Raw genomic sequence first — 26,424 nt, forward strand, 5'->3', positions numbered from 1 at the left:
TTATTGTGAATAATGTTGTAATGAACACAGGGATGCATAAATCTCTTTGGATTGTTGATTTCAAGGTCTTTGGATAGATATCCAGTAGTGGGATAGCTGGATCATCTGGTATTTCTATTTTTAATTTTTTGAAAAATCTCCACTCTTTTCCATAGTGGCTGCACCAGTTTGCATTCCCACCAGCAGTGTATGAGGGCTCCCTTTTCTCCACATCCTCTCCAACAATTGTTATTTTTTGTCTTGTTAATTATAGCCAGCCATTCTGACAGGTATAAGGTGATATCTTGTTGTAGCACTGATTTTCATTTTCCTAATAATTAGTGATGTTGAACATCTTTTCATGTGCATGTTGGCCATCTGTATATCTTCTTTGTGAAAATGTCTGTTCATGTCCTCTGCCCATTTTTTGATTGGATTGTTTGCTTTTTGTTGTTGAGTTGTATAAGTTCTTTATATATTTTGGAAATTAACCCCTTGTTGGATATGATTTGAAAACATTTTCTCCCAGTTGATAGGTTGTCTTTTTATTTTGTTCATGGTTCCCTTTGCCTTGCAGAAGCTTTTTAGTCTGATGTAGACCCGTTTGTTAATTTTTTCTTTTGTTTCCCTTGCCTGAGTAGACATGGTATTCGAAAAGATGCTGCTGAGACTGATATCACGGAGTGTTCTGCCTATATTATCTTCTAGGAGTTTTATGGTTTCAGGTCTTACATTCAAGTCTTTAATCCATTTTGAGTTAATTTTTGTGTATGGTGCAAGATAATGGTCTACTTTCATTCTTTTGCAAGTGGCTGTCCTGTTTTCCCAACACCATTTATTGAAGAGACTTTCCTTTCTCCATTGTATGCTCTTGGCTCCTTTGTTGAAGATTAACTAATCATAGATGTGTGGTTTTATTTCTGGGCTTTCAGTTCTGTTCCATTGATTGATGTCTCTGTTTTTGTGCCAGTACCATGCTGTTTTGATTGCTATAGCTTTGTAGTATATTTTTTATTGTGTTCATAATAGTTTACATCAATGTGAGATTTCAGTTGTACATTATTTCTTGACTGTCACCACATAAGTGTGCCCCTTCACTCCCTTTGCCTCCACACCCCCCTTCCCCTGGTAACCACTGAATTGTTTTATTTGTCCGAATACTTGTTTATATTCCATATATGAGTGAAATTGTCCGGTGTTTGTCTTTCTCAGACTGGCTTATTTCGCTTAACATAATTCCCCCTATGTCCTTCCATGCTATTGCAAATGGGATGAATTTGTCTTTTTTTCTGGCTGAGTAGTATTCCATTGTACATATATTCCACATCTTCTTTATCCAATCTTTGGTTGATGGGCACTTGGGTTGCTTCCATGTCTTGGCTATTGTGAATACTGCTGCAATGAACATAGGGGTGCATATGTTGCTTTGGATTGTTGATTTCAAGTTGTTTGGGTAGATGCCCAGTAGTGGGATAGCTGGGTCATATGGTAGTTCTATTTTTAGTTTTTTGAGGAATCTCCATACTGTTTTCTATAGTGGCTGCACCAGTTGGCATTCCTACCAGCAGTGTATGAGGGCTCCCTTCTCTCCACACCCTCTCCAACATTTGTTATAGCCATTTTAACGGGTGTAAGTTGGTATCTTAGTGTAGTTTTGATTTGCATTTCCCTGATGATTAGCGATGTTGAACATCTTTTCATGCGATTATTGGCCATCTGTATATCTTCTTTGGAAAAACGTCTGTTCATCTCATCTGTCCACTGTTTGATCAGGTTGTTTGCTTTCTTATTGTTCAGTTGTGTGAGTTCCTTATATATTATGGAGATTAACCCCTTGTCAGATATATGATTTGCAAATATTTTCTCCCAATTGGTGGGTTGTCTCTTTGTTTTGATCCTAGTTTCTTTTGTGTTGCAGCAGCTCTTTAGTCTGATGAATTCCCACTTGTTTATTTTTTCTTTTGTTTCCCTTGTCTGAGAGGCCATGGTGTTTGAGAAGATCCTTTTTAGTTCAGTGTCAAAGAGTGTACTACCAGTATTATCTTCCAGGAGTTTTATAGTTTCAGGATGTATCTTCAAGTCTTTGATCCATTTTGAGTTTATTTTTGTGTATGGTGTGAGATAGTGGTCTACCTTCATTCTTTTGCATGTGGCTGTCCAGTTTTCCCAACACCATTTATTGAAGAGACTATCTTTTCTCCATTGTATGTTCTTGGCACCTTTGTTGAAGATTAGCTGTCTGTAGATGTGTGGTTTTATTTCTGGGCTTTCAGTTCTGTTCCATTGATCTGTGTGCCTGTTTTTGTACCAGTACCATGCTGTTTTGGTCACTATGGCTTTGTAGTACATTTTGAAGTCAGGGATTATGATACCTCCAGCTTTGTTCTTTTTTATCAGGATTGCCTTAGCAATTTGGGGTCTTTGATTGCCCCATATGAATTTTATTATTCTTTGCTCTATTTCCATGAAGAATGTCATTGGGATTCTGATAGGGATTGCATTGAATCTGTAGATGGCTTTGGGTAGTATGGACATTTTAACTATGTTTATTCTTCCAGTCCATGAGGAAGGAATCTCTTTCCATCTCTTTAAGTCATTATCAATTTCTCTCAGTAATGTCTTACAGTTTTCTTTGTATAAGTCCTTCACCTCCTTGGTTAAATTTATTCCTAGGTACTTTATTCTTTTAGTTGCGATTGCAAATGGAATTGTATTCTTTTTTTTTTTTTTGAGGAAGATTAGCCCTGAGCTAACTGCTGCCAAGCCTCCTCTTTTTGCTGTGAGTTTGTGGTTAAAGTAACAAGATTGTTTTTGATGTTTTCCTTCCCTTTAGCCTAATGCTATAGTTGAATATTTGCTATCCTATTCTGATTCTCTCTACCTATTTATCTCCTTACTCTGTGTTTTATGACCCCTTTCTCCCTTTTTTTCTTTTTTCAGGTATGAGGGCCTTCTTGAGGATTCCTTGTGGGGAGTGGTCTCATGGCTATGAAGTCCCTTAGCTTTTATTTGTCTGGGAAAGATTTAATTTCTCCCTCATATCTGAAGGATATTTTTGCTGGATAGAGTATTCTTGGCTGAAGATTTTTATCCTTTATAATTTTGAATATGTTGTTCCATTCTCTCCTAGCTTATAAGGTTTCCACAGAGAAATCTGCTGAAAGCCTGATAAGGGTTCCTTTGTAGGTTATCTTCTTCTGTCTCACTGCCCTGAGTATTCTTTCTTTGTCATTCGTTTTTGCCAGTTTTGCTATTATATGCCTTGCAGTGTGTCTTTTCATTGACAAATATAGGAGATCTGGAAGCTTCCTCCACACATATTTCCCTCTCTTTCCCTAGATTTGGGTAGTTCTCCTCTATTATTTCTTTGAGCACGTTTTCTGCTCCATTCTCCTTCTCCTTCTTTAATACCTATAATTCTTATGTTGCATTTCCTGATTGAGTCAGATATTTCTCAGAGTTTCTTCATTTCTTTTTAGTCTTAGTTCTTTCCTCCTCCTCTGTCTGGAGCATTTCAACATGTCTATCTTTGATTATGCTGATTTTCTCCTCTATGATGTCCACACGAGCATTCAGGGAATCCATATTTTGTTTTATCTCTTCCATTGTGTCTTTCATCTCTGATATTTCTGATTGATTCTTCTTTATAGTTTCAATCTCTTTTGTGAAGTAGCTCGTGAACTCATTGAATTGTTTCTCTATATTCTCTTTTACCTCATTGAGTTTTTTGATGATAGCTATTTTGAATTCATTGTCATTTAGCTTACATATTTCTGAGCCCTCAGGACTGAGTTCTGGGTGCTTGTCGCTTTCTCTCTGGTCTGGAGATTTTATGTAGTGTCTGATGTTGGAAGGTTGGCGCTTCCTCATTCTGATATCATTTGGTTGCAGTTACAGCCTATCGCCACTGGATGGCGGTAGAGACTCATGTATTCTGAGACCTCCACCTTCAGCCGAGATGGTGTGGTGCAGGTCGGGGGAGAGGCACTTTCTCCTGCATGCAGTCCGAGGTTTCACGATCAGCTCTCGCCATCTGGTCTCCTGGGGTCTTGGCTCTATGAGGTCACCCCGCATGAAAGTTTTCACCCCGTTAGAGGGCTTCCCTCTAGGCTGGAAGACCCTAGTGAGTCCTGGGTGATCCCGTGGATGTGCGACCCCTCCCCCACTCCTTCCCTCATGGAGCCTCCCGTGGCAGCAACCACAGTCTTTTGGAGAGGGAGCAAAGTTTTCTCTTACCCTGTTCCAGCTCCTCTGAGGGGGGCTCCAGCCTCTCTGCCCTCCATCATGTGGCTGCGTGTCTCTCCGAGGTTTTTGTGTTGTTAGGATATTTTTTGTTGGAGTATGGTTGCTCCTTTTGGTTGTATGTTGAAGGGGAAAGAGTCCCGGGCAAGTTCACTCTGCCGTGATGCTGATGTCACTCTGTAGTATATTTTAAAGTCAGGGTTTGTGATGCCTCCTGCTTTGTTATTTTTTTCTCAGGATTTATTTGGCTAATTGAGGTCTTTTGTTGTTCCATATGAATTTTAGGATTCTTTGTTCTATTTCTGTGAAAATGCCATTGGGATTCTGACTGGGATTGCATTGAATCTTTAGATTGCTTTAGGTAATATGGACATTTTAATTATGTTTACTCTTCCAATCCATGATCAAAACTATTTTATGCTTTCCATATTTTAAACAATACCTCAAGCTCTAAACTGAACAGCAACCACCTCAGTAAATATTTTATAACATACCACATATCAGTACAATATTCAATGAAAGATAATTTCATTGGATATGCCAAAATTATTAGCTCACATAAAAATTGACACTTTCGTCTCCAGTTTATGATTTTCAGTTTTGAAACACAAAGAGCAAACTCTGAAATAGGAGATAATATTTAAAATTTTTCAATAAAGCTAAGAAATAGTCTTTTGGAATGGAATGGGTAATGTCTCCCTTGCAGGATGGCCAAAACAGCTCCTGGAGGATGAATTGTGGTAATATAGAAGAGACACTTCATTTGTAACTAGAAATGGATGTGAACACAAACATTTTCAGAAGAAATCATTTTAATACGCCATGTAAAAATATGAGTCATCATATGTATAATGTTTAATCATCCTGATTAGAAGGTGATCAACACTGTGTGTATTTTAAAGAGTTTGGAATGGTATAAAATGGCTCCCTGCTTTGCTACTTCTACTCCCAAAGTGCTGTAAATCACTATTTCACACTATCAAAGTAATTATCAGGGCACAAGCCAAACAACTGAATATGATACTTTGAAAAAATTACAGTACAGAAAGTTGGAAGATACTTTTTTATTATTCCATACGAATGTAAGTTGACACGTATAATTGATTTTTCCCACTTTGTTCTAAATAAAAGTCCAAAATGCTGCTATCCTCTCATAATTCTAAAAAGTTTGCAAAATATTCATTTGAAAAATTAAGGCAGAGAATAATTATCATGAGAGGTTGTAGATAGTTTTATACAATAGTGGAAGTTTTTTTGTTGCTAAAATTCTCAAATTCAAAATAAACCTATTTCCTAAAAAATTCTCTTCTACTGTCACATAGATTTTCTTGAAAGTAAGGCAGTTCTTTTGGTGTCAGGTAAATGATTGTAGGGATTTCTACTAAATGAGATTTATTTGTAAGAATTGAAGTGTATCTAGCAATTTCTATATTTGATGTAATTTATTTTAGAACTTCCTAAAAAGTAAAAATGCATAAAAATAGATTAATTGATTAGGAAGTGTTGAATTGAAACAGCACACAGAATGGCAACTAGTGCAAATCCTATCACAAGGATTAGAACAAACGTATCATCACTCATCTCTATCTTGGACTTTTCATCTTTTTCTTCACTAGGACTGCTTTTTCCCTTTCCTCTACTGCCTTTGCCATGTCCTGGGTGTTGCTTATAAGTTGAGAAAAGAACACTGGGGCTATATGGTCCCCAGAGCTCTTGTATCCCAGAAGAATTCTGATATTGGCGTCCAGCACAGACCTTGAAGCGATAATGTGAATTTGTGAGAAAGTTGGAAAAGGAGAATGACGTGTTCGGTCCTTTGTAAATCTAAAGGAAAAGGAGTTAAAGTAAAAATTATATTTTCTTCCCAAATAAAATAATATGGTACAGTTTTTGACAACAGAAAAAAAGTGAATTAATCCATTCATTTCATGAATATGTTCACAAGAAAAATAAAAATTTACTCTTACAGTCTCTAATGTCCTGAGGGCCCAGTACCATTTAGGTAATTTTGTTCAATGTAAAAAATAAGAAAGACTTAAAATTGTTAAATTTTAATGGCATTTGGTTTGGAATGACTTGTGCATGTGGTCAGTGGAACCTAGAAATGCCAAATCATTCAATGGTAATAGGTTAATTAAATGAACAAGCTGATTATCCCAAAATAAGTATCATGTACATAAAACTTTAGGGACCAGATAGGACTTTTGCATAAGATTTAGTTACTTCAAACATCCTAAAACAATATCTTACTCCTTGACAAGAACTTAGTCCCAAGCAGGATATAAAACTATACATTTTTTTTTTTGAGGAAGATTAGCCCTGAGCTAACATCCATGCCCATCTTCCTCTACTTTATACATGGGATGCCTACCACAGCATGGCTTGCCAAGCGGTGCCTCGTTCCCACCCGGGATCTGAACCGGCGAACCCCAGGCCGCCGAAGTGGAATGTGAGAACTTAACTGCTGCACCGCTGGGTTGGCCCCAAAACTATAAAATTTTAGAGATTAAATTTGCAAGAATTTACCACGTCAGTTCCTTTGTCACTGATGAGTTGAAGATTGTAAACAATGGGATCTCCTTTTATTGGCTCCAAAGATTTCCATTTGATTGCACAAATATTGCTATTCACCTGATGTAATTTAGGTGCTAGAAAAAGAGAATTTCAGTTTAGAGGATTCCATTTTTCCTAAATTGTCTTGAATACATTGAAATTTCTCATACGGTTTTTCACTGTCATTAAAAGGCTGTCTGTGTAGTTTAAATCTTAGAAATATATAGTTGTAGTTCTTATTGTAAAGCCTTTTGCTATACCATCAGGCATATTAAAAGTTGTAATAAAAACTTTAAGAACTTAAAGCTAGCAATTAATAATACGTGTTTCATTTTTCTAGTAATATCTTATTACAACTTTTATTACTATTGTTTAATCCCCACTGGTATAATCTCTTGCATCATATTTATATGGTGTATCATACATTTGGAAGCATTTTCACATATATTAATAATTTTATTTTATGATCCAGCAACTGTGTAGGGTAGGATCTTTATTTCATGTTATTAATCTCCCTACATTTCAGGAAAATGGGGCTTAAAATATAAAGAGAGCAACACATTATTGTGGTCTAAGTCATGCTTAACTCCAACATGTTCTAGTTAGCTTTACACTGAAAACAAAGTATTTCATAATAGTGATTGGACTCATGCATGGATGGATTGGAACAACTGAATTTCAGACTGGGAAGGAAAAAAAAATCACCAAAGTTCAAGCTTTCATGACTGCCAATTGGCCTTGTTATGTAATATAGACAGCAGTTTATTTTGCTGTTCAAATAAGAAGAAAAAATTCACAGTTCAGAAATTACCAAATATAAAATTTGACATTACAAATTTGTACTAAGTATGTACAAATATGTACCAAATACTAAGTTTACATAGTCTTATTTTTTCAGCTTTAATCAGTATAATCACACCTATGAGTTGATGAGTTTTGTGTATTGATCCATTTGAGAAAATGTAAGAGATAGCAACGTTTGGATATCATGACAAAATGGAAGGAGAAGTATGATGAGAATCAGGAGCCTACAATTCTAACTTTGGCTCTGCTACTGGCTCATAGTGTCCTTTAGCTAAGTAACTTTCCATTTTGGGGACTTACTTTCTTCCTTTTAAAAAATGGCAGTGGTGATAGAGTGATTGGCCAGATTAGTTGATCTCAAAGATATTTTAAAAAATATTATCATCTTGGGAGTTTCATTAAATTCTACATTGCCCTTTGAATCCATAATTGAGTAGTAGTTTATTTTGGTATTACATTGCTGAATACTTAAAATAAACCTACTGTATAGTTTTATGTATGAGCTATTGGAACTCAAATTAACGCAACCTTCATTGTCATGGCTTATAACACTTACCTTTAAGTGCGGCTGGTGGGGTTTTGGTTGTAGAGAAAGTATAGATACCAGACAGTGGTCCCGTACCAGCTTCATTACATGCCTGGATTTTAAATTTGTATTCAGTATATTCACTCAGTCTTTGTACTTTGTGAGTCTGACAAGGACCATGGTAAATGATAGAAAATCTGGGAGTGAGAATTGAGATGGGGGAAGCAATATTATTAATCAACAATCATACAGGTACAAATAACTCTATATAACTGCCTTAGAACTGGTTTTAAAACCTCAATAAGGCCTAAACAAATCAACTTGAAGCCTGATAGGTAAAAAACAATAGAAAAAATCAAGTTGTAAATATCATAATGGCAAGGTGCTGGCTTTCATATTTCTTTGGTAACTTCTATTCCCTGGTATTAACATATGTTCTGTAAAGAAAGAAGTGTTTTGGAAGAGACAAAAATAGAGAGCTAAGTTATCAGTTGGAATGTAAGAAAGTATATCTAACATGACAATGGGCTGCTTTCACATCTGTGAGTTCATTGAAACCACTCTGGATTATAGGATTAAGATAGAAAATTTTAGAACATTTTTATTATAATACATGTTAAATTGTAAAAACAGTTTACCTGCCAGATCGACCCCTCATTAGCAGATTGTAGCTTATAAGGTTGGAAAGTAACCCTCTGCTTGAAGAGTTACCCCATTTCAGTTTGAGGCTCTGGTGGCCATAGACCACACAGCCAAGATGTGGAGGCTCAGGGGGTAGTGGCTTGGTTTTGCTTCTTATTGATTGGCTAAAAGGGCTTAGTCCATAATGATTGATAGCTTGAATTCTGATTCTAGTGGTGAGAAGAAAAAAAATTAAACTATATTAATTTAGATTTAGAAAAGAAAAGAATTTTCTACATTTAAGCTAAATCCCTGGTAACTCTATTTAGGATAGTGACCATCATATTATACTAATTATTAGCAACAAATTTTTGAGACAAAAATCTTGAATTTGCATAATCACTACTGGCAATTCTTGATGGGAAGGAGAAACTGGCTGTTAGTAGTGCCAAGTATTTCTAAAACAGTAGAGCCCACTTTCAAAGGAAATATTATGTAGACTATATAAAACATACAAATGTAGATTTGCTCAAAATTCTGAAAAAGCTTTCCATCTACGCAAAGTAAGATGTAAGCAACTTACTTGTATGTGGTATCAGGCTGTAGATTTTTCAGAAGACACTCTGTTACTCTATCAACAGTCAAAAGTTTTCTGTCTCCATATTCAACGTTATATCCAGTGATTGGAGAGCCATGGCAATCTGGTTCCTCCCACTCAATAGCAATGCAAGATGATGCCAATTTGGCGGGAACTTTGTTTTCAACTTCATGCAGCATTGGCACTACTGCTGGTACAGTTGCTGGTGTGGTTACTATGCCAGTTCCTCCAAACATTCCAACTCCAACTGTATTTACGGCCTGAAAAAGTATACTCTGTTAGAGATTCATCATTATTTTGTTTCCGTGCATAAATCATTTTGTTGCATAAAAACAAATTTTCTAAAACTCAAGTTCTAACAACATGGTTCTTTCTTTAAATTTGAGATATAATTGACATATAACATTGTGCGAGTTTAAGATGTATGTTGATTTGATTCATTTATATACTGCACTATGAAACAATATAGTTCTAAGATGCTGACATACATGCTGAAATCTTTAGGTTGCATATTTAGGAAGGTGAAGAGTCTAAATATGATAAGGTAAGTGAAGAGCGCTAATATGGCTACTTCAGGAAAAACACCCAAACTGAACTCATCATTTATCCCACTGAACTTTCCTCCTTTTCTTCATCTTGCAGTTTCTGTCTTTCTTGGTGGTAGCCTGAAGTTCACATCTATTCAGTAAATTTCATTGATTTTGTCAAACCTTTTTATTTTTACATCATTTTAGATTCACATGTACCCTTTACCTACTTATCCCCAAAGGTAACATTTTGCATAACTATAGTAGAATATTACAATCAGGAAATTGACATTGATAAAATCCATTAAGATTCAGATTTCACCAGTTTTACACACACTCATTTGTGTATGTATTTAGTTCTATGCAGTTTTATCACACGTGTAGCTTTATGTGACCACCAACACAGTTAAGATACAGAAGTTCCATCACAAGAATGCCTTGTGCTATCCTTTTATAGCCACAGCAACCTCTTTCCCTCCCCACTTATTCTAATCTCTGGCAACCAGTAATTTCTTCTTCATCCTTATAATTTTGTTATTTCAAGCATGTTATATAAATGGAATAATGCAGTATGTAAATTTTTCAGATAGGCTTTTTTCAGTCAGCGTAACCCCCCTGAAATCCATCCAAGTTGTTGTATGCATCAGTAGCCCGATTCTTTTTATTGCTGAAAGTGTACCATGGTATTGATGCACTACATATTGTTTAACCATTTACCTATTGAAGGATATCTAAGCTATTTCTAGTTTTTGGCTCTTACAAATAAAAGTACTATGAACATCCAGGTACAGGTTTTTATTGTGGACATAAGTTTTCATTTCTTTGGGATAAGTGCCCAAGAATGCTGGGCATATGGTAAGTGGATGTTTGTAATTTGTAGTTTTGTAAGAAACTGCCATACTCAGAGTGGATGTAATTCCCACCAGAAATGTATGACTAATCCAGTTTCTCCACATCTTTATCAGCATTTAGTGTTATCACTACTTAGTTTAGCCATTATGACAAGTGTGTCATGGTATCTCATTATGCGTTTCCCCAATGGCTAATGATGTGGAAGATCTTTTCATGTGCTTATTTGCCATCTGTATATCCTCTTCTGTGAATTTTGTCTGTTCATGTCTTTTGCCCATTTTCTAACTGAGTTGTTTGGATTTTTAACTGTTGAGTTTTGGGAGTTCTTTTTATATTATAGATATTAGTTCTTTGTCAGATACATGTTTTGTAGAGATTCTTTCCAAGTTTGTAGCTTGTCTTTTAATCCTCTTCACAGGGCCTTATGCAGAGTAAAAGTTTTTAGGTTCGAGAATGTCAAATTTATCAATTTTTCATTTTATGGCTTGTGATTTTGGTATCAAGTTTAAGAACTCTTTGCTTAGACCACATCCTGAAGATGTTCTCTTGGGTTTTTTTCCTAAAAGTTTTATAGTTTAATATTTGAATTTTCAGTTTTCTATGGTATATTTTGAGTAACTGTTTATCTAAGGTGTGTATTAGGTTGATTTTAGTTTTTTTTTGCCTATGGATATCCAGTTTCTTCAGCATAATTTGTTGAAAAGGGTATCCTTAACTCATTTGCATCTTGTCAAAAATCAGTTGGGCATATTTGTGTGGGTTTATTTATGGATTCTCTCTTTTGTTCAATTGACTTATGTGTCTGACCATATACTAATACTACACTGTCTTGATTACTGTAGTCATATAGTAGTATATAGTATACATTAGGTAGAGTGATTTCTTCAACCTTATTTTTCTCTCTCAAGATTGATTTATCTGTTCTAGATCCTGTAATTTTCCATATAAATTTTAGAATGTGATTGCATGTATCTGTAAATGATCTTGCTGGGATTTTGATAGGAATTGCATTAAACCTAGAAATCAATTTGGGGGAAACTGACATCTTTACTATGTCAAGTCTTTTAATGAACATGATATGTCTCTCTAGTTACTTAAGTCTTTTTGATCAATCAGGATTTTGTAATTTTCAGCATACAAGTGCAGTACATGTTTTGCTGGATTTATACCTAAATATTTCATTTTCTTTGGAGTGATTGTAAATGGTATTGTGTTTTTTAAAAATTATTTTATTGAGGTCATATTGGCTCACAACTGTGTAAATTTCAGGTGTACATTATTATATTTCAGTTTCCTTATAGACTGCATCGTGTTCACCACCAATAGTCTAGTTTTTATCCATCACCATACATATATGCCCCTTTACTGTTTTCACTCCCCTCAGCCTCTTTCCCTCCAGTAACCACTAATCTGTTCTCCTTATCTATGTGTTTGTTTATTTCCCACATATGAGTGAAATCATACGCTATTTGTCTTTCTCTGTCTGACTTATTTTCCTTAGTATAATACCCTAAAGGTCCATCCATGTTGTTGCAAACGGCAAGATTTTTGTCTTTTTTATGGCTGAGTACTATTCCATTGTATGTATATATACCACTCTTCTCTATCCATTTATCCATTGATGGCCACTTGGGTTGCTTCCATGTCTTGGCTATTGAGAATAATGCTGTGATGAACATAGGGATGCATAAATCTCTTTGAATTGTTGATTTCATGTTCTTTGGATAGATACCCAAGAGTGGGATAGCTGGATTATATGGTATGTCTGTTCTTAATTTTTTGAGAAATCTCCATACTGGTTTCCATAGTGGCTGCAACAGTTTTCGTTCCCACAAGCTGTGTGTGAGGGTCCCCTTTTCTCCACATCTTCTCCAACATTTGCTATTTTTTGTCTTGTTAATTATAGCCATTTTGACAGGTGTAAGGTGATATCTCATTGTAGTCTTGATTTGCATTTCTCTAATAAGGAGTAATGGTGAACATCTTTTAATGTGCTTGTTGCCCATCTATGTATCTTCTTTGGAAAAATGTCTGTTCGTATCCTCCAACCATTTTTTGATTGGGTTCTTTGTTTTTTTGTTATTGAGTTGTACGAGTTCTTTATATATTTTGGAATTTAACCCCTTGTCGGATATATGACTTGCAAATATTTTCTCCAGTTGGAGGGTTGCCTTTAAATTTTGTTCATGGTTTCCTTTGCTTTGCAGAAGCTTTTTAGTCTGATGTAATCTCATTTATTTATTTTTTCTTTTGTTTCCCTTGCCTGAGTATACATGGTATTCGAAAAGATGCTGCTAAGACTGATGTCAAAGAGTGTAATAGCTGTATTTTCTTCCAGGAGTTTTATGGTTTCAGGTCTTACATTGAAGTCTTTAATCCATTTTGAGTTAATTTTTGTGTATGGTGTAAGATAATAGTCTATTTTCATCTTTTGCATGAGGCTGTCCAGTTTCCCAACACCATTTATTGAAAAGACTTTCCTTTCTCCATTGTATGTTCTCAGCTTCCTTGTTGAAAATTAGCTGTCTGTAGATGTTTGGGTTGATTTCTGAGCTCTCGACTCTTTTCCATTGATCTCTGTGTCTGTTTTTGTGCCAGTAGCTCGCTGTTTTGATTACTATAGCTTTGCAGTATGTTTTGAAATCAGGGAGTGTAATACCTCCAGCTTTGCTCTTTTTTTCTCCAGATTACTTTGGCTATTTGGGGTCTTTTGTTGTTCCATATAGATTTTAGGATTCTGTGTTCTATTTCTGTGAAACGTCATTGGAACTTTGATAGGGATTGCATTGACTGTAGATAGCTTTAGGAAGTAAGAACATTTTAACTATGTTACTTCTTCCAATCCATGAGCATGGGATATCTTTCCATTTGTGTCTTCTTTGATTTCTTTCAACAATGTTTTATAGTTTTCATTGTACAGGTCTATCACTTCCTTGGTTAAATTTATTCCTGGATATTTTATTCTTTTTGTTGCAATCGTAAATGGGATTGTATTCTTAATTTCTCTTTCTGCTACTTTGTTGTTAGTGTATAGAAATATAGCTTATTTTCATATTTGATTTTGTATCCTGCAACTTTAGTGTTGATTTATTATTTCTAATAGTTTTCTGTAGATTAAATAAACTCTAAAGAGCCTTTTATATATATAAAATGTCATCTGCAAATAGTGGCAGTTTCACTTCTTCCTTTCTAATTTGGATCCCTTTTATTTCTTTTTCTTGCCTGATTGCTCTGGCTAGGACTTCCAATACTATGTTAAATAAGAGTGATGAAGTGGGAATCTTTGATTTCTGTTCTTAGAGGGATAGCTTTCAGTTTTTCTCCATTGAGAATGATATTAGCTGTGGGATTGCCATATATGGCCTTTATTATGTGGAGGTACTTTCCTTCTATACCCACTTTATTCAGAGTTTTTATCATAAACAGATGCGGTATCTTGTCAAATGCTTTCTCTGCATCTATTGAGATGATCATGTGATGATTATTCTTCATTTTGTTAATGTGGTGTATCACATTGATTGATTTGTGGATTTTGAAACATCCCTGCATCCCTGAAATAAATCCCACTTGATCATGGTGTACGATATTTTTAATGTATTGTTGTATTTGATTTTCCAGAGGATTTTTGCATCAATGTTCAGTAGTGATATTGCCCTGTAATTTTCTTTTTTTGTGTTGTCCTTGTCTGGTTTTGGTATAAGGCTACTGGTGGCTTTGCAGAGTGAGTTAGGTAGCTTCCTCTTCACTTTTTTGGAAGTTTGAGGATAGGTATTAAGTCTTCTTAATGTTCTATAGAATTCACCAGGGAAGCCATCTGGTCCTGGACTTTTATTTTGTGGGAGCTTTTTGATTACTGTTTTGATCCCCTTACTGGCGATCAGTCTATTCAAATTTTCTATTTCTTCTTGATTCAGTATTGGAAGGTTGTATGATTCTAAGAATTTATCCATTTCTTCTAGATTATCCAATTTGTTGGTGTATAGTTTTTTGTAGTGTTCTCATAATCTTTTGTATTTCTGAGGTGTCCTTTGTAATTTCTCCTCTTTCATTTCTGATTTTATTTATTTGAGCCATCTCTCTTTTTTTTCTTGGTGAGTCTAGCCAAAGGTTTGTCAATTTTGTTTATCTTTACAAAGAACCAGCTCTTAGTTTCATTGATTTTTTTTCTATTTTTTTAGTCTCTATTTCATTTATTTCTGCTCTGGTTTTTATTATTTCCTTCCTTCCACTGATTTTCAGCTTTGTTTGTTCTTCCTTTTCCAGTTCCTTTAGATGCACTTTCAGATTGCCTATTTGGGGTTTTTCTTCTTTGTTGAGGTAGGCCTGTATTGCCATAAACTTCCCTCTTAGAACCACTTTTGCTGTATCCCATAGATTTTGGCATGTCTTATTTTCATTTTCATTTGTCTCCATGTATCTTTTGATTTCTCTTTTGATTTATTCATTGACCCAATCGTTTTTCAGTAGCATTTTCTTAAATGTCCACATATTTGTGGCTTTTCCTATTTTCTTCCTGTAGTTGATTTCCAGTTTCATACCTTTGTGATCAGCAAAGATACTTGGTATTATTTGAATCTTCTTAAATTTATTGAGACTTGTTTTGTGGCCTAATATGTGATCTATCCTGGAGAATGTTCCATATGCGGTTGAATAGAATGTGTATTCTGTGGCTTTTGGATAGACTGTTCTGTAGAAATCTACTAAGTCCATCTAGTCTAATGTGTTGTTTAAGGCCAATGTTTCCTTATGATCTTCTGTTAGGATGATCTATCCATTGATGTAAGTGGAGTGTTAAAGTCCCATACCACTATTGTGTTGTCTATTTTTCTTTTTATGTCTGTTAATAATAGCTTTATATATTTAAATGCTCCTGTGTTAGGTGCATAGATATTTACAAGTGTTATATCCTCTTGTTAGATTGTTCCCTTTATCATTATGTAGTGCCTTCTTTGTCTCTTGTTACAGTTTTTGTTTTAAAGTCTATTTTGTCTGATATAACTGTTCCTAACTCAGCTTTCTTTTCTTTGCCATTTGCATGGAGTATCTTTTTCAATCTGTTCACTTTCAGGTTGTTGTGTCTTTACGTCTGAAGTGTGTCTCTTGTATGCAGCATATACGTGGGTCTTGTTTTTTATTTTTATTTATTTATTATTACTATTATTTTTTGAGGAAGATTAGCCCTGAGCTAACATCTGCTGCCAATCCTCCTCTTTTTGCTGAGGAAGACTGGCCCTGAGCTAACATCCCTGCCCATCTTCCTCTACTTTATGTGTGGGATGCCTACCATAGCATGGCTTGCCAAGCGGTGCTGTGTCCACACCTGGGATCTGAAACGGCGAACCCCAGGCCGTCGAAGTGGAATGTGCACACTTAACTGCTGCGCCACCAGGCTGGCCCCTGGGTCTTGTTTTTTAATCCAATTGGCCACCTATGTCTTTTGATTGGAGCATTTAGTCTACTGACACTTAAAGTAGCTGTTGATATGTACTTATTGCCACTTTGTTATTTTTTTCTGGGGGTTTTAGAAGTTTTTCTCTGTTCCTTTCTTCTCTTGCTCTCTTCCCCTGTGGTTTGATGGGTTTCATTAGTATTATGTTTGGGTTCCTTTCTCTTAATTATTTGTGTATTTATTATAGGTTTTTGGTTTGTGATTACCATGAGGTGCATATATAATAACCTATGTATATAACAATCTATATTAAGTTGATGGTCTCTTTAGTTTGACCTCTTGCTAAAAGCTCTACTCTTTTACCCTCTCCTCCCATATTTTATGTTTTTGATATCATATCTAACCTCTTTTTTGTGCATGTATATCTGTTACTCTCTTATCATTGAAATAGGTAATTTTAGTACTTTTGTCTTTTGACCTTCATATTTTTTTTATAGGTGGTTGATCTACTCTTTTTACTGTATGTTTGTCTTTACTAGTGATTTTATTGTTTTTTTAAAATTATTTTTTTATTCCTATTTGTGGTCTTCTCTTTCCCACTCAAATAAGTCTCTTTAGCATTTCTTGTATGGCTGGTTTCTTGGTGATAAATGCCTTTACTTTTTGCTTGTCTGGGAAACTCTTTATCTCTCTTTCCATTCTGAATGATAACCTTGCTGGGTAGTTTATTCTTGGCTATAGGTTTTTTCCTTTCAGCACTTTAAATATATCATGCCAATCCCTTCTAGCCTGTAAGGTTTCTACTGAGAAGTCAGCTGATAGCCTTATGGGGTTTCCTTCTTTATGTAACTTGTTGCCTTTCTCTTGCAGCTTTGAGGACTCTCTTTATATTTAATTCTTGAAATTGTAATTATAATGTGTCTTGGTGCCTGCCTCCAGTTCATCTTGTCGGTGCTCTCTGTGCTTCCTGTACCTGGATGTCTGTTTCCTTCCTTGGGCTAGGAAAGTTTTCAGCTATCATTTCTTCAAATATGTTCTCTTCCCCTTTGTCTCTCTCTTCTCTTCTGGGACATCTATAATACAAATGTTAGTGTGCTTGATGTTGTCCCAGAGGCCCCTTAGACTGTCTCCATTCTTTTTAATTCTTTTTTCTTTTATCTCTTCAGCTTGGGTGATTTCCTCTAGTCTTTCATCCAGCTTGCTGATCTGTTCTTCTGTGTCACCTACTCTGTTATTGAATCCCTCTAGTGAATTTTTCATTTCCAGTACTGTATTCTTCATTTATGCTTGGTTCTTTTTTATATTTTCCAATTCTTCACTGAACTTTTCACTGAGTTCATCTATTCTTCTCCCAACATCAGTGAGCATCTTTCTCACTATTATTTTGTACTCTTTGTTAAGTAGATTGTTTATCTCTGTTTCATTTAGTTCTTTTTCTTGGGTTTTGTCCTGTTCCATTACTTGCAATGTATTATTTGTCTCCTCATTCTGCCTCTTACTCTGTGCTTATACCTGTGTATTAGGTAGGTCAGCTATGTCTCCTGATCTTAGAGAAGCAACCTTATGTAAGAGATGCCTTATGAGGCCCAGCAGGGTGCTTCCCTCTCATCACCAGTTCCAAATGTTCCAGCAGTGTCCCCTATGTGGGCTACTTGTGTCCTTCTGTTGTGTCAGCGTTGCTCTTACTGCAGATGCCCAGGGAATCTAGGCTGTCCCTCTGGCCGGCTGGTTGTAATTCTCAGCTGTGTGCAGCTGCTATGGACTCATCAGTCACTTTATTGGGCTTGGGGAGCCCCAGCACAGTTGGCTGCAAGGTCTAATAGCACTCAATTATTTCAGGCTTTGGAAGGTGGGGCCAATCTCCTTTGTGACTTTTTTGAGAAGCACAAGTCTGCTGCAGCAGACAAGTCCCACTGCTCATAAGGGCACACACCCCATCAACACATTCCTGCTTCATGTGCATGCCCTGACCCACTTAAGTGGACCCAGTTGCCTCTCGCCAGGGGCCCCACACAGTCCATCAAAGCAGGCCTCCCCCTCACACATGACCTGCCCTGTGGATGCAGACATGCTCACCCAGCTGCAGAGGTTCCAGGCATCCCACCTATGTGGGCCCACAAGTTGCCCAAGGGCTTGCTATTGGCTGGGCCCATCCCTAAGGCAGAATGCCTGCCCTGCCTGAGCTGGATTAAATTGGTGCTCTAGTGGGTAGGGCAGACCCCTGGTCTAGCAGGTCAGGGGAAGAACTCTAATGGCGTCAACACAGCATCTGTGTCAGCACACTTGAATTAGGTTACAATAATGGCTGCCACCAATGTCTCAGTCCCTGAGGAGGTGGTCCCAGCCTGGGGGTGTCTCACTTCTCACTGAGATATGCCAAGAGCCTATTAAGTGAGTCGTTTTTCACCAAAGAACTGTGTGCCTTTCTGGTGATATTAGGTTGCTTTCTGAGATGAGTGAATTTGTGCTTGGGCCCCTTAAGAGCAGGCTTTTCTCCCCTTATGTCTTACAGCTTTTATGGGGATATTCCCCATTGTTGTTAATAGCCAGCAAAATCAGATATTATGAGACTTGTCTCAGTTGTGCTGAGTCCAGAGCTGCTTATTGTGGTAATGCTCCCCAGCTCAGCTCTCCCGCTCCTCCAGGAAAGGCTTTGTACCTTAGGATTGCTCCTGGCTGGCCATGAAGTGCCATGGCTAAAAGGTGGTATTTTTCTTTCCAGAAAGGAATTTCTGCCTCTTCCATCTCTGTCAGCACTGTGCTTTGTTGTGGGGGTTCTTTTCATCCAGTTTTCAGTTCTCTCTCAGGAGTAATTGTTACAAGAGTAGTTGTAAATTCATTGTGCTTATGGGAGGAGGTGAGTTCAGAGTCCGCCTATATTGCCATCTTGACACTGCCCTCAGTCCTTTGTATTCTGAGGTGTCTGTTGTAATTTCTCACATTTCTCTTCTGAATTTATTTATTTTAGCATTCTCTCTTTTTTTCTTGGTGAGTCTAGCTAAAGGTTCGTCAATTTGGTTGATCTTTTCAAAGAACCAGCTCTTAGATTCATTGCTTTGTTTTCTCTTGTTTTGTTAATATCTGGTTCATTTATTTCCACTCTGATTTTTATTATTTCCTTCCTTCTACTGATTTTGGGCTTTGTTGGTTCTGCTTTTTCCAGTTCTTTTAGGTGCACTTTATATTGTTTATTTGAGATTTTTCTTGTTTTCTGAGGTAGGCCTGTATTGCTATAAACTTCCTTCTTAGTACTGCTTTTGCTGTACCCCATAAATTGTGGCATGACATATTTTCATTTTCATTTGTCTCCAGGTATTTTTTTATTTCTCCTTTGATTTTCATTGACCCAATAGTTGGTCAGTAGCATTGTGTTTAATCTCCACGTGTTTGTGACTTTTCCAGTTTTCTTCTTGTAGTTGATTTCTAGTTTCATAACATTGTGATGAGAAAAGATGGTTGGTATTATTTCAATCTTCTTAAGTTTATTGAGACTTGTTTTGTGGCCTAATATGTGATCTATCCTGGAGAATGTTCCATGTGCAATTGAAAAGAATGTGTGTATTCTGTGATTTTTGGATGGACTATTCTGTATAAATCTACTAAGTCCATCTAGTCTAATGTGTCACGTAAGGCCAGTGTTTCCTCATTGATCTTCTGTTTGGATGATCCATCCATTGATGTAAGTGGAGTGTTTAAGTCACCTACTGTTATTGTGTTCCTGTCTATTTCTCCTTTTACGTCTGTTAATAATTGCTTTATATATTTAAGTGCTCCTATGTTGCATGCATAGATATTTACAAGTGTTATGTCCTCTTGTTCCCTTTATCATTCTGTAGCCTCTTCTTTGTCTCATGTTATGGTTTATGTTTTAAAGTCTATTTTGTCTGATATAAGTATTGCTACCCCCGCTTTCTTTTCTTTGCCATTTGCATGGAATATCTTTTTACATCCCTTCACTTTCAGTTTGTGAGTATCTTTAGGTCTGAAATGTGTCTCTTGTATGCAGCATATATATGAGTCTTGCTTTTTATCCAGTTGGTCACCCTATGCCTTTTGTTTGGAGCATTTAGTTCATTGATGCTTAAAGTGGCTACTGATAAGTATGTACTTATTTCCATTTTGTTACTTTTTTTCTGGGTGTTTCAGTAGTTCTCTGTTCCTTTCTTCTCTTGCTCTCTTCCCTTTTGATTTGATGGTTTTCTTTAGTAATATCTTTGGGTTCCTTTCGCTTTATTTTTTGTGTATTTGTTATAAGTGTCTGGTTTGTGATTACTATGAGGTTCATATATAATAACCTGTGTAAATAGCAATCTATATTAAGCTGATGGCCTCTTAAGTTTGACCTCTTTCTAAAAGTCCTATACTTTTTCTCCCCTCCCACCATGTTTGATGTTTTTGATATCATATTTACCCTCTTTTTTGTGTATATACCTTAATTTCTTATCATGAAGATAGATATTTTTACTAATTTTGGTTTTTGACCTTTATATTAGTTTTATAGGTAGTTGATCCACTACCTTTACTGTATATTTGCCTTTACCTGTGATTTTTTTTCTTTGATAATTTTCTTATTCCTATTTGTGGTCTTCTCTTTTCCAGTTAAATAAGTCCCTTTAACATTTCATGTAAGACTGGTTTCTTGGTGATAAACTTCTGTAGTTTTTGCTTGTCTGGCATACTCTTTATCTCTCTCCGCATTTTGAATGATAACCTTGCCAGGTGTTCTTGGCTGTATGTTTTTCCTTTCAGCATTTTGAATATATCATGCCACTCCCTTCTAGCCTGTAAGGTTTGTGCTGAGAAGTCAGCTGATAGCCTTATGGGGTTTCCTTCATATGTACCTTGCTGTCTTTCTCTTGAAGCTTTTAGGGTCCTCTCTTTATCTTTAATTCTTGACATTTTAATTATAATGCATCTTGGTGTGGGTCTCTTTCGGTTCATCATGTTTGGTGCTCTCTGTGCTTCCTGTACCTGGATGTCTTTCTTCCTTAGATTAGGGAAGTTTTCAGCGATTAATTCTTCAAATCTGTTCTCTGCCCCTTTGTCTCTCTCTTCTCTTCTGGGACACCAGATAATATATAGTATACAATATATAATATAATATGGATGTTGGTTACACTTGATGTTGTCCCAGAGGTCCCTTAGACTATCCTTGTTCTTTTTAATTATTTTTTCTTTTTTCTGTTCAGCTTGGGTGATTTCCTCTACTCTTTCTTCCAGCTTATTGATCCATTCTTGTGTGTCATCTACTCTGCTGTTAATTCCTTCTAGTGAATTTTTCATTTCCATTATTGTATTCTTTAGCTATGATTGGTTCTTTTTTATATTTTCCAATTCTTTGTTGAAATTCTTGCTTTATTCATCTATTCTCCCAAGATTAGCTAGCTTCCTTATTGCTATTAGTTTCTACTCTTTATCAGGTAGACTATTTATCTCTGTTTCATTTAGTTCTTTTTCTGAGGATTTGTCCTGTTTCCTATTTGGAACATATTCCTTTGTCTCCTCATTTTGCTTAATTCTCTGTTTGTATCTATGTGTTAGGTAGATCAGCTACATCTCCCAATCTTGGAGAAGTGGCCTTACGCAAGAGAAGCCTTATGGGGCCCAGCAATATGCTTCCCTCTCGTCACCAGTTCCAGATGTTCCAGGAGTGTCCCTTGCGTGGGCTCCATGTACCCTTCTGTTGTGGTGGGGTTTCTCTTGCTGTGAATGCACAGGTAGGCTAGGATAGCCCCTGGGCTGGCTGGTTGTATGGCTCAGCCACATTCAGCTGCTGTGGTCACTTTAGTCACTTTATTGGGTAGGGAAGCCCCAACACCACTGGCTGCAAGGTCTAATAGCACAAACATGCTGCTATTTTGCTGTTAAGTGAGTTAGACCCCCAGTGTGGCTGGTTGCTATGCTCAGGTGCTCACAATTGCTGTAAGCCTCCAGCCTGCGGGGCTGTTGTCAGCTCTCTCCGGAGTGCAGCTGGGTGGGCCTGGCCCCAGGCATGGAGGCACACAGTAATTTCAGGTATTGGAAGGTGGTGCAGATCCTCTGTGTGGCTGTTGGAGATGGCCAGTGGCACAAGTCTTCTATAGCCAACACATCCCACCACCTGCAGGCCCACAAACCCTGTCAACTGGTCCTGCCCCATGTGCATCACCTGCCCCACCAATGTGTACCCACTCGCACCACTGCAGAGGTCCCACACTCCCTACCTATGTGGGCCCCACTAGTTCCCTATGGGTTGGTTGGTGGGTGTGGCCAGTCCTCGGGCAGGCTGCTTGTCCTTGCTGTGCTTGATTGAATCAGTGTTCTAGTGGGCAGGGAAAACCCTCTGCACTAACAGGCCAGAGGAAGAAATCCAATGGCATCTGCCAGTGTCCATATCATCATGTCTGCACTAGGTCACAATAATGGCTGCTGCCTGTGTCTCAGTCCCTGGGGAGGTGGACCCAGTCACCTCCTACCTGTCTGAGATGCACTGAGCTTATCAAGTGAGTCTCTTTTGCCAAAAGACTATGCACTTTTCTTTCTAGTGATTTTGTGTTGGTTTCTGGAATGGATTAATCTGTGTCTGGGCCCTTTAAGAGCAGGGTTTTCTTTCTCTGAATTTTGATAGTTTTTCTGAGGGTATTCCCCTTGGTTTTAAAAGCCAGCAAAGGCAGGTATTATGGAAATTTGTCTTGGTTGTGCTTAATTCAAAGGCTGTGATGCTTATTGTGGCATGTCTAGAGGTATACTGCAAAGGTTGGGTAGGGTGGAAGTTCAGCTCCTGTCTAGGCGCCTTTGATACTTTTCCAGGAAAAGTGGGGAAACTATTTGCACTGCATCACTGTTTCTGAGTGTGGGTTTAAGCTCAGCTCCCCATTGGGCCCTGCTGATACCATGGAGGGGGGAAGTGGAGGACTGACTAACACCTCTGTGTTCTTGCAGGGGTGGGGGGGTGGGGGTAGAAGCTCAGCTCCCAGCTGGGTCTTAATGACACCAGGGGAAAGGAGCGAGGGGAGTGGCGTCCTACGTAGCATAGCGTCTCACCGCCTAGATCCACCTCCTCCATGCTGAGTAGAGATGGAGGCTGAGCTCTCCACTGGACACTACTGATAGCAGGTGAAGGGGCAATCTGAGTGCTGATTAGCCTGGCTTCCCATATCCTCTTTCATTCTCAGTGTTGGTAAGTGGAAATGTAGGTTCAGCTTCTCACTAGGCCTCACTGATACAGGAATAGGAGGAACACAGAATGCTATCTAGCTTGAATCACACCACCTTGTTCAGTCTGTTGCTGCTGGCTGGGGGTGGAAGCTCAACTTGCCAACACTATCCCTGCACGGGAATTAGAGTGTTACTGCCTGCTTCTGTCAGGGAGGTATAGAAGATCATAAGTTCCCTGCTTGGCCATACTGGCACCAGTCAGCAGGGGAATGAAAGCAAAGCACTGCCTGCTTCTGCCAGGCAGGGGATGGAATATTAACTATTTGCTTGGCCCTGCCAAAACTGAAACCACTGGGTAGGGAAAGTGGAGCATGTTGCTTGCTTCTGGAGTGAATTGGATGGTCATCTTCCCACTCGGTCTGTTGAAACTTTAGGGGTAGGGAAGGGCAGGGGTGTGTGATTTTTCTGTTGATGTTTGCCTGGAGTAAGGTATTGCCTAAAAGATTTTCTGTTGTTAGGCTACCATTTTCCAAGTTATTTTGCTTGGGGGGAGCGAGGGGAGGCAGGCATTTCTTGAAGATTTTTTCTGTCTGTCCCTGTTGGCGGTTTTGAGTTGGAGGCTTCTCCCATATCCTTTTTGGGATATATGGGAAGTGATAAGAAAACCCCAGGGGCTTACTACTGTATTGTTCCTCAAGTTGCAAGGTTCCTCACAACTTGGAAAGATCTTTTTCTTTCCACATCTTTCTTTCTTTCCACCATTCAGAGTCTTCCTATGCTTGTTTGTTGTATTGTGTTCAGGGTTTTTTAGTTGTAAGAGGGAGGACCTGGGCAGTATGGTAATACCCTGTCTTGGCAGGAACCCATTCCATTGATTTTTACCTCTCTAATATCTTTCAAATCCATTAATGTCTCAGCATTCCCACTGTAGCAGATTTAATGTTCATAACCTCACCTATCCTTTGGACTATTGCTGTGGCCTTCTAACTGATAAATATATATTGTAAGAGCATTTTTCTAATACAAAAAATAGGGACACCCAAAAAATCTCATGCATCTTTTTAAAAAAACAACTTCCAATCATCAAAGGCAATCTGGGAGATTTAGCTTAGATACCCAGTATTAGGGCTCCTAGGATCTGATGGTTTAACTTGATGGGGACAACATATCAGGTTGTTTTAAATTTGGACTGTCTCCCAAAACCTTAAAGTTATGAGTCTTATAATTCTAGTAGTTTAGAAGAGGAAGAGATCACTTCCAGCTAAAGTTTTCAAGGAAGCATTCATGCAAAAGCTTGGTTTTATGGGACACGATAGACAGAAAACACAGTATGAACAAATGTACAAGACATACTTGGAGGTGGTGGCAGACTTGTTCGTTTCAAATAGTTTATGCCGTTTTTCCTAACTGATGATAATTATTACTTTGAGTGCTTTTTAAATATACAGATTAGCAAGTCTCTGGATAGAAATTTTGATTCAATAGGTCTGAGTGGAGGTGCAGGAATCAGTGTTTTATCAGATGAGATCTGGCACGTTCAGGGTGGCATGGCTTTAGAACAGGAATCAGTGTTTTAAACAAGCATTTCAGGTGATTGTTAAGTTCAGGGAAATTTGGGAAACACAGAACTGTAGAGAATATAATGGCAGATCAAGTTGGAATAGAAAGCAGGTGCCAGAGTATGTGGAGCTTTGAATGGCAGGTGAAGGAGCTCAGAAGATTGTTACTAAATATGAGGAACATTTAAGATTTGGAAGTCTATGACTCCCTTCTGGTCTCTACACTGGAAATGATGCCGATGTTATGAATGTGGATAGCACAGGCTCATAACCACTCTTTTGTTTACATAAGAACTGTTAAGATTACCTGAACTCTGCAAAAATACGTAGTTGCAGGAATGAGACCTTTAACTTCATAATTCAGACAAGGGCCAGTGTAAATCAAGTGCATCGATTCTTCAATTTGTCCCCACTCTAGTCTGTAATCAGTGATTTCAGCACCATTACATACAGGAATCTGAAAGATGCAACAAACAGAAATTGAGTTCTTTCTATAAATGGTTACTATACTAGATACTGTGGAGAGCTACAACATGATCCTTTCAATGTCAAAGCTTATAATCTATTACATTATATGAGATATAGATAAATATAAGTAATTAAACATAAGGCAGAACATTATAATTAACATTAAAAGGCTCAAATAAAATTAAGAGAAAGGATTAATTCTTATTTTTAATTTATTAAATTATTATCAAATAGGTTACTTAAAAAAGAGTAAACTTAGATATATTAATGTTGCTTAATATTACTATTGATTAGTGGGATCAAACACAGACCCCAGTACTCTGGCATGTGTGCAATGATGTAATCATACCCATCATTTATTATTATCAGACTAGAGCTTTTGTGTCAATGCTAAAAAAACCTCTGCTAGAGACTGAGAAAAAGGGAAGAAAAATTTGAAGATACTTAGGTGGATAATAACTAGGCCAAGTCTTACTTTTTGAGCCTGATTAGTTTGAATGAAAAGATATTCACATGGATGTAAAAACTGTGGTTTTTTAAGCTTCTTTACCTCATAGTCACATTTCTTATGTATCATACTGTACAGTTACAGACAAACACACACTACCAGAGATTTCCCAATGAAACTTTAAAAAAAATACTATGTTTATAAATTGCTTTAATTTTATTATCTCTTTGTTTTGGTTTTAAAAATTCAACTAGTTACCTATTAATAGTCTATTTGGTTTTCCAAATTTATTATCCTCCATAAATAAAGGATCTGAAAAGCAGGATTACCATAGCTTTAGACCTCCTAATAGCACTAGTATTAGGTCCTAAGTGTGTTCTAGAATCACGGTCCAAGATTTGTGAAACCCTAATCTAAACTCTAATTCTTTAGGGAGTTCTAGATGTTCTAACATATTTCTAAGCCAATTACTACCTTCTTATATCACAAAAATTAATAAAAATAAATTGATAACATACTTCCCAACTAACAGCAACACAAGTTGGACCCTTGCAGGTTAGCACAGGTGTTCCACATTGGGAAGGAGGGCTTGGGACTGTCGCAGTTTCACACTTCATTGAATGAGATCCAAACTACAAATAAACATAAATAAGCAAACACATGAATGATTGTGCAGGAATGGGGCATGGTCACTCCCCACCTTGACAGGAAGTAGAAGCAC

The 26,424-nt window shown here is 37.2% G+C and overlaps 1 protein-coding gene across 2 annotated transcripts in view; it reads right to left on the reverse strand.

The window, feature by feature from the left end:
* Positions 1 to 5,270: 5,270 nt before the first annotated feature.
* The window catches only part of LOC106846930 (fibronectin type III domain containing protein 3C1-like), a 61,150-nt gene continuing 39,996 nt past the window's right edge, over positions 5,271 to 26,424 (reverse strand). For both annotated transcript variants that reach the window (XM_070502761.1, XM_070502760.1), the window contains 7 exons: positions 26,222 to 26,335; positions 25,095 to 25,244; positions 9,309 to 9,583; positions 8,743 to 8,955; positions 8,135 to 8,301; positions 6,748 to 6,869; positions 5,271 to 6,045 (listed from right to left, as the gene is read on the reverse strand). In XM_070502761.1, the coding sequence (XP_070358862.1) occupies positions 5,707 to 6,045; positions 6,748 to 6,869; positions 8,135 to 8,301; positions 8,743 to 8,955; positions 9,309 to 9,583; positions 25,095 to 25,244; positions 26,222 to 26,335 (1,380 nt within the window). In that variant the 3' untranslated portion in view covers positions 5,271 to 5,706. The remainder of the gene's footprint in view (positions 6,046 to 6,747; positions 6,870 to 8,134; positions 8,302 to 8,742; positions 8,956 to 9,308; positions 9,584 to 25,094; positions 25,245 to 26,221; positions 26,336 to 26,424) is intronic.

This window comes from Equus asinus, chromosome X (assembly GCF_041296235.1).
Source record: "Equus asinus isolate D_3611 breed Donkey chromosome X, EquAss-T2T_v2, whole genome shotgun sequence".
NCBI classification, from domain to species: domain Eukaryota; kingdom Metazoa; phylum Chordata; class Mammalia; order Perissodactyla; family Equidae; genus Equus; species Equus asinus.